Here is a 9004-nt window from a genome sequence, read left to right on the forward strand (position 1 = left end):
GAAGAGAGAATTGGGAGGGAGGGGGTGGGCAGGGAGAAAAGGACAACAATGAATGACTGGAAACCCTAAGTCTGTAAACTTGCATTTAAATTAATTTTAAAAATCTTTTCTTGAGAAATAATTCACAGACCATAAACTTCCCCCTTGCATAGTGTACAACCATCACACGGACACCTTTGCCTGGCTCTGTAAATCTTGCTCTTGTGTGACTTTGGATACATTTCTAGAAGTTTCCTTTTCTTCCCATGTCTGTTCACGCTGTCAGGAAGATACACAATGCATCAACTCCTTTCAGTAAGTTTATCCTCCAGGCAAACCGGATGATGAACCTGGGGTGAGGGGTCTCCAAAAGTGCAGATGGGGTTTGAATCTACCAGCTACTTGGAGGCAGATAGACGGGCAATGCACTGTCATGCAATCTGTTGTTGTTCTTGTGTACCGTCCTGCTGGAGAGTCAGCTAAAAGTGGGTTTTGATTAGATGGTACACAACAACAACAACAGCAACAGTCCAACTGTGGAGGAGAGCTGGCCTGAAAGCCTAGGACTCCTTATTGCTTCTGCTTCTAAAAGGAACATGGCTTTCCCCCTTCCACTCTCCTCTCCTGCCTCTGCTTGGCCCCCTACGAGGCCCTTGGGGTAGGATCGAGCCTGGCTCACCCAGAGGCCTGCCCAGCTGCCCGCACCATCCAGCTGCCTGGGCCCCTCTCCCCGCCCTCCGCTCTGCCCACTCCCATTGCAGGCCCGGTTCTGGGCCCTGCGCTGCCATGAGGCCTGCACTTTGCGCGCTGCAGGGCTGAAGTCCAAAGTTCAGTCCCTTTGCTAAGCGCACGGATAAATATGAACCTTGGAGAATTTCCCCAGCTCCAATGTAAACAGAGCGGGCAGGGGCCCTGATTCACCGGCCGCTGGGCCAGGGTTGGGGGCTGGGGGTGCCCACACCGCTCAGCTAGACGGGCTTTTGGGGGGGCTGCTGTGGGTGCGAGGAGCCTGGCTTGGGCCCACCAGGCCGCCGGCAGGTGGACGCCCACGTGGCGGGAGCGCCTGGTGGCCCTGGGCCGTGTGGCCCCTGTACACGGACCGGAGCCATGGTTTCTAAACTGAGCCAGCTGCAGACGGAGCTGCTGGCGGCCCTGCTCGAGTCCGGCCTTAGCAAAGAGGCGCTGATCCAGGCCCTGGGCGAGCCGGGGCCCTACCTGCTGGCCGGGGATGAGCCCCTGGACAAGGGGGAGACCTGCGGCAGTGGCCGCGGGGAGCTGGCCGAGCTTCCCAATGGGCTGGGGGAGACGCGGGGCTCTGAGGAGGAGACAGACGATGATGGTGAAGACTTCACACCGCCCATCCTCAAAGAGCTGGAGAACCTGAGCCCCGAGGAGGCGGCCCACCAGAAGGCGGTGGTGGAGACCCTGCTACAGTAAGGAACCCCCATCCCCGCCCGTCCAAGCTCCTGACCAGTCCCTGCTAGAGCCCAGAGTCTCTATGAGCCCAGTTATCCAAAAGGGGATCTGCCAAGAGAGCTTGGAGGGGTGCTGGCCGAGATGCCAGAGCCCCCAGACCCTGGGCAGCCCCTCTGTGGTAGCCCCTGGCCTCTGAGCTGACAGCCCAGGCTGAGACCAGTGACATGTCCCAGGGGGAAACTGGCCGCAGCCTCTAATCAAATGCCTGGGACTCCAAGGGCAGTGGGAATTCTTAACCTTCAAGGCCATTCCTGTTCCCCAAATGCGCACTTTCAGGCCAGGTCAACAGAGTAGACTCAGGGGCCCAGAGGCACAGCCGTGGGCCTACGCTGGAGTTTTGGGGGTTTCTCTCTAGCTGCTTGGGACAAAAGCGTTCCCCGGGAAATCTCAGATCTTGCTTACCTGAACGGATGGTCTCAGCTCCCCCCTTTACCTCACCAGCAGATGCCATTAGAGACTTCCTATCTGTACCCCAACCACCAGCCGGCTCCCCATCTCCTGGAGAACTGGGTGGGTCCCGGCTGGATGCCTCCCCTCTCCTCAGCAGAGCTGATCTGGTTACTAATTACCCACGGGCTTTATTATTTCTCTTTTGTCTTATAAATTTATAAATGGCAAAAGGTTCTGATAAGGCCCTGTGATCATTAACTTGTGGGACAGCGGCCTGGAGAGGCCTGGGCCAACCAGCCTCCCCAGGCGGGGGTGGGGGAGGGGAGCGTGCGAGAGGCAGAGGGGTGGTCTAGGGGCTGCAGGGGCCTATCCCTCAAGGCTCCATCCTCTCAGTCCCTCGGCCTGAGGCTGGTGAGCCAGGTTCCTCACTTATTTCACTTCGTCTTGAGAGGAGCCCCGAAGGAAGCTGTTTCTCACTCTGCTTCCCAGAGGGGGAGATTGAGACTCAGAGAGGGGAAGGCACCTGAGGTGGCCCAGAGGGGCTCCCACGCCCAGTCTCTTTGATGCCCTCAATCCCTAGGGTGAGGGGGCAGGGGTAATGGGGGTGGCTGGGAAATCTGAGGACAAGAACCCCAGAATGTTCTGCGGGGACCATCTTTGTTCTGTCCAAGGTCCTGATCCTGGGAGGGGGAGGGCTGGTGGCTCGGGTCTTCCCACTGGCCTCCGGGCGCCCCCCACATCTGCCAGGCCTCGTGAGGACCTGGGCAAGGGGCAGGGAGGCGGCCAAGGCCCCCTGACTTGGCAGGAAGAGGAGGGCAAAGGGCAGCATGGCCGCAGGGGAGGGGCAGAGCTCCAGGCATCTTCTGCCCAGGGCGAGGGCAGCCTGGGCAGGGTGCGGCTGGGCTGGGCCTGCTGGGGCCCCTACATGGGCTTGGGGACCCTGGGGTGGTGGGGCAGGGGTGCCCAGGCTTTCTTACCTGGCCTCTTGATCTGAGCAGCCCTCTTGGGTAGGATGGCAGGGAGTGGCTGGATCCACAGCTCTGGAGGGGGGAGCACGGGTCATGGTGTTCCCTGGGGACCAGCAGGGCCCTGGACCTTCCAGACAACAGGGAGATGGAGAAGGAGCCGGAGGAGTGAGGCGAGAGTAGCCCAGCATGGGAGCCAGGGCCAGGCCAGGGAGAGAAGGGGTGCTGGGGAGAAGTGAGGTGTCCCAGGTGAGAAGAGAGGAGGCTGAGTGCCTCCCGCCCGCCCCATGGGTTTTCTTTAATGCTAACAGCATGCTATTTACTTTCCATTTAAATTTGAGATGTTGCTATAAATTATCAACCAGCTCCTTGTTCCTGTGGAGTTTATAACTAACTACCTGGGTTACTTATTGTTCAGGTAACAAAAGGGATCTGAAAACGCCCCAGGGAAAGAAGTGGGGTTTCTGGGCTTCTGGCAGGGGAAGGTGACAAGGGGGAGGCCTGGCTGGGGTCAGGCTTGAGGCTGGAAGAGAGTGAGCAGGGCTGGCCCTCTGGGAGAAGCCAGGATCCTGGACACCACCAGGGTCTGGGAAGACACAGGGCTTGGTGTTGGGCCCCAGGCCTCGCTGTGGTGCCCCATGCCTGAGGTCACAGCAGAGATCCAAGCTCTCCCCTTAGATACCTGCTTTCATACATCTGTAACCTTGGGCTAATCTCTATTTCACTTTTTGCCTCAGTTTCCCCCCCTCCATTTGGCCAATTGATCAGGATAAAATCCCATTTTGCTGTCTTTCCCCTGCACCCCAAATTCTCCAACCTCTTCCAGAATCTCCCTTGCCCCCTCTCTTCACTCTGAGGACATTGACCTTGCTGTTCCTTAACACACCAAGCTGATTCTCACCTCAGGGCCTTTGCATGTGCTGTGCCTACTGCCTGGAACCTTTGCTCCAGGACTTTCCATGACCCATCCTTTCTCCTTCGGCTCAAACGTCACCTCCTCTGGGCAGCCCTCCCTGACCACTCCATCTGAAAGTGAATCCCACCTCCAATTACTTTCTCTTCCGCAGCCTGTGTTGTGTTTGCTTCTCCTGTCACTGATCATGACCTAGGATGATCTTTAATTTTCAACTCGGTTTGAAAACTGGAATTCTTAAAGGGCAGGGTGTGACCTGGGGAGTTGTTCGCCACTCCTCGCCTGATCCCCAGCCCGGTGTGGCTGAGGCATAAGAGTCCCGGGGGGAGAGGGGGATAACACTTGGTGACTGGCTGAAAGGTTGGTGGTCTGCACCCAAGCAGAGGTGGGTCGGAAGGAAGGCCTGGCAATCTGAACGCTGACAGCTATGAAAATCTTACAGAGCGCAGTTGTTATGGAGTACCTATGGGGTCTCCATGAGCGGGATTTGATTGATGGTAACTGGTGGTAATTGTGGCTGACACACAGCATGGACTGCTCTTTGGGCCCTGGTCTATCTGCTCTTTGTTGGCCCTGGGTCCAGCAGGCTGAGGCCATGCCCAAAGGATGAACCTGGACCTGGGGTCGTCACACTCCAAGTGCAGCTCAGCCCCCAAGCTGGAAGCTCTCAAAACCTCTTCCCAGGCCGGCACCAGGGCACTGAGGCCCAGAACAACGGTGGTCAAGGGTCTGACACCTCTGGCTGAAGCCAGACTGCCTGGGTTCCAGCCAATCACAGCTCTGCCCCTTTCTCGCTCTAGAGGTTTATTTTGCCTGTCTGAGCCTGTTTCCTCTGCAAAGTGGAGGTGATAACAGTACTGACCCGCGGGGCTGATGAAATAGCATGTATGGACAGGACACACACAGAAAGTACAATGACTGCTATCTATTGTAACATTGGGCTGGAACTGACTTAGAGCTGACCCTCCAGCAGGTTTTCAGACACTCTTAGTAAACTGCCTGGGAAGAGATTAGCCATCTTTCTCCTTTGGTGCAGCTGGTGGATTTGGATCATTTGCCTTTGAATTGATAGCACAGCTCTTTACCACTAAGCCACCAGAGGTCCCATTATGAGTCCTATTATGAGCGGCCCCATTTTACAGATGAGCAAATCAAGGCACAGGGAGCTAAAATGACCTGGCGCAAATAATTCTGACAAAACATGAAGACCAGGACTTGGACCTGGGCCTCCTACCCACCCCTTTCACAGTGGTCATGAGGTCTGCATGCCTCTGCCTGGTAGGTGTGCCACCCCAGTCCCTCTTCCTGGGCTCACCCACGACACCATCAGCTCACTTCCACGTATGCTTTACAGGTCATGACGAGTGTATGTGTTGTTGGGTGCTGTTCACTGGTTCCCACTCGACACATCAATACGTGTTACCTTCATCCTATCCATCAATAGGACGAAACACTGCAGGCCAGAGCTAGCCTCAGAACTGCTGCAGTATTTGAGCCCATTGGTGTCAAGCTCTCTCTTTTTTGGGTTCTGATTTGTCTCTCCTGACAACATATACAAGGAAGATTAAAACTTCACACGTAGGCAGCTCTGGTGGCCTAGTGGCAAGACACTGCACCACTGCACTACAATCCCAGAAGAATGCGGTTCAAATCCACCAAATGCTCTGCTGGAGAAGGAGGGGCAATCTCCTCCTGTACCAGTCAGATCTGATTTGACGGTACACGTAAAAATAATACAATAAAAAACCCAAAAACAACTTCACACGTGTTAACACATCTTCTCCCTGAAACCCTCTGAAGCAGGGCATGTTATTAGTCCTGTATCGTAGATAAGGAAACTGAGGCACAGGGAAGTTAAGATAATTGCTCAAAGCAACATGAAGAGCAAGTGGCAGAAGAGGGATTTGAACTTGGGTCTACAGGACCCCATACTGAACTCTCAGCTCTCCAGGAGTGGGTAGATCCACAGGCTCACAACCTGGGATGTGCTGGGACCCGCGCGGACAGAGAGGAAAGGGCTCAAAGCATCTGACTGACTACAAAAGAGGAAAGGTGGGCAGACCACCTCAGACTACCTGCCGGCTGTGGGGCTGGGAGGTCCCTAAGACAGCACCCGTAATTACAGTATTTTCCCATTAATTGAGAACTTACTGTGTGTCAGACTTACTGTTTTAAACTCACTTAATCCTTCCAGTAGCACTGTGAGGTAGGCATGGATTTAGTCCATGTTATGACTGGGTTTTGGGTCATTCATGATCACAGAAGAGCTAAGTGGTCATGGTGGGATCTGTCACATTGGTTTGACCCCCAAACCCATTAGTGTTAAGCAGGAGCTTTCGGGAGACTTGGTCTTTACTTCTGGGGTAGGAGAGCTGGGGAAGTCATGGAAACTGAGTGAGTGAGAGACAGAGATAGATAGATAGATGACATGAAGAGATGAACAAACCAACCTGTATACAAACTCATTCACATGATCAGACAAAAATGCACAAAGAAAAATATTGGGAGGAGAAAAGACTGATGAGCTCAGTGGGTCCTAAAAAATAAACAACGTGGCTAACTTTTCCCGGCAAGAGGGAGACAGGACTGCTTGGCTGTCTTCTGTCGTTTTCTTTTTATTTCTTTACTTATTTTGAGTAAGGTGTTTCTCATAAAGGTTTCCATAGAAAATTAGTTTCCCGATTTAACCATTTTTTTTCTTTTGGTACAAATTATTCTGTGGCATTGGTTACAATTTTCACAATGTGTCAACATTCTCATTCATCCTTTTTTTTTTCTTCATTATTTTTATTATTTGTTCTGTTTCCCTTTTGGTAGCTTTCTTGGAAGGGGTGAATTTTGGGATGACTTGTATGGTTGACTGTTTAAGGGAGCACATTCCTTGTGGGTGATAATGTTTATTTTGTAAGATAGTCTGTTCCTTAGCTGAAGGGAGAGCTTTGGGAGGGAGTTCAATTCCAAGTTCAAAGGGTCCTTAGGACATGGTGGCGGCACTTCCTATAGATTGGCTGGCATGTTGGGCCTTTTTAAGGAACTTGAATTGTGTTCTACATTTTTCTCCCATCCTATCTGGGACCTTCTAATCTGTCAATGTCCTTAGTCAGAGCGGTCAGTTGGGACAGCCGGGCACCATCTATTTTTTTCTGGTCTCAGGCAAAAGAGGCAGCAGTTCATGTGGGCTCTCAGTCCTGTGGACTGGCTTCTTTAATTCTTGGGTGTCCTCCTTTACCCCAGATGGGAAATTACCAGTAGTAGTACTTCAAAGACCCCTGAGGCTACTCACAAAGCTAGAATATAATCTTTGAGAACCACATTATGCCAACTGACTGAGTTGTCCCACTTGACTATGATTTCAAGCCTTTACACCCAGTGCACCAATCCCATGAGGTTTTTAGATATCCCTGAAAGGACTGTAAACGGGTCTCTCAGATGCTTTATTACACATTAATGAGTACTATGTAACATGTATAAGCATATATGTACTTATGTCTACAAATAACTGTGGTGGCCTACGGGTAAGAAGCTGCACTGCAATCCAGAAAGCAAGCAGTTTGATTCCACCTCCCGCTAATTGAGAGGAAGACAGGCAATTTCCTCCTGTGCAATTAACAGCCTCTGAAAACCCACTGGAGGGTCAGCTATGGGTTGGCTTGACTTGAAAGCACACACATATAACAACATAGACACATGGCCTCTGGTGTGGATTCCACAGGGATCAGCACTATTAACCCAAACATCTCATCTCTCTGGTGGTTCGACTCTACCAGCAGTTCTGTGGGATACAGATGGGCCATTTCCTCCTGTGTGATTTACAGCCTCAAAAATCCAATAGTGGCTCAGTTAGGAGTCGATTCCAGGCAAACAGCAGTGAGTTACTGAGCTTATAAACACATAACACACGTATGTCTCCACCGCTGCATCTATTTTTTGACTTTTGTCAAATCATGTATGCGGTACTATCTACAACAAATGTCCTTTGTGGTTGGTTACCTCTCGGTGTCCTTACTCAGCATGGCCAAGCTGTGCTGACCTTCCCTATACTGTGCATGACCACTCCAGTCCCCGGAAACAGCAGGTACCCACTATCTAACAGGTAACTGGCTCCCACTCCCAGCCCTGCTAAACAGCAATGAATGCTGCTTGCTGTGTGTAGACCTCTTCCGGCTTGTTTATAGCAGACCTTATAACAAAGACCTTACAGTCTTTAGAGTTTATAATAAAAAGTCTTTGGAGTTTATAACAAAGACCTTAGAGTCTGTGTCCTTTTCTGATTGAGTTATTCCACTCAGCGTAATGCCCTCCACATTCATCCACATTCAATTTCATGGACTTCTCATCACTGTCAAGTCAGCACCACCCATAGCTGACCCTCCAGTGAATTTTCAGAGGCTGTAAATCACATGGGAGGGAGACTGCCCATCTTTCCCCCTCAGAGCCCCTCGTGGATTTCGACCACCAGAAAGATGAGGCTTTTGAGTTACCAGCACAACTCCCTACAGCCTAAGCCACAGAGTTTAGTGGCTACAGCCTATAGCTACAGCCTAAGTCACCTATTCTTCTTCATGTTACTGTGACATCGAATTGGATCTGACCCATAGCTAACCCCCTGGCAGGTTTTTAGAGGCTGTAAATCTCTCAGATGGGCAACCTCCTCCCGTGTGATTAGCTGCCTCTGAAAACCCACCAGAGGTTCAGCTAGGGGTTGGTTTTTACTCAATGGCACAAAACATCAATCACCCAGGAGGACATTGTCCATCTTTCTTCAGCAGAGGAGCTGGGGGATTTGAACTGTGTATGTTTGAGATTTCAGGCACCGCTTCTTACCACAAGGCCACCAGAGTTCCTATTATTCTTTATAGACATATAATATTGAAATTGTACACACACACTCCCCATCTTATTTATTCACCCCCTGATGGACACTTGGGCTGTTTTGTACCTTCTTGCTATTGTGATTGCTGCAGCTACAACGAATCCGAGTGTGCATATGCCCATTCTTGTCACTGCCCTTCTACCTGTAGGATAGAAACTAAGGAGCAGGGTGGCTGGATCATAAGGCATTTCTATTTCTAGCTCTTTGAGGAAGTACCACACCATTTTCCACAGCAGCTGTGCCATTGATTTTATAACCCCAACAGCTGAATGGCATTAAACTTCACTTTTTTGGGTTGTAAATTTGTTAACACTCTTGGGAATGGTTTAAAAAAATAGCAAATTCCTTCCTATCAGCTCATCTTAACATTTTGGGGCCATGATGTTTTCATGTTCGAATACCAGTTCT

The 9004-nt window shown here is 51.3% G+C and overlaps 1 protein-coding gene across 2 annotated transcripts in view; it reads left to right on the forward strand.

Annotated features, from left to right (window-relative positions):
- Positions 1-885: 885 nt before the first annotated feature.
- Positions 886-9004, forward strand: part of HNF1A (HNF1 homeobox A) — a 22228-nt gene continuing 14109 nt past the window's right edge. For both annotated transcript variants that reach the window (XM_006890440.1, XM_006890439.1), the window contains exon 1: positions 886-1412. In XM_006890440.1, coding sequence (XP_006890502.1) covers positions 1087-1412 — 326 coding nt within the window. In that variant the 5' untranslated portion in view covers positions 886-1086. The remainder of the gene's footprint in view (positions 1413-9004) is intronic.

This window comes from Elephantulus edwardii, unplaced genomic scaffold, assembly GCF_000299155.1.
Source record: "Elephantulus edwardii isolate Elephantulus edwardi_28Jun2011 unplaced genomic scaffold, EleEdw1.0 scaffold00089, whole genome shotgun sequence".
Lineage (NCBI taxonomy): Eukaryota > Metazoa > Chordata > Mammalia > Macroscelidea > Macroscelididae > Elephantulus > Elephantulus edwardii.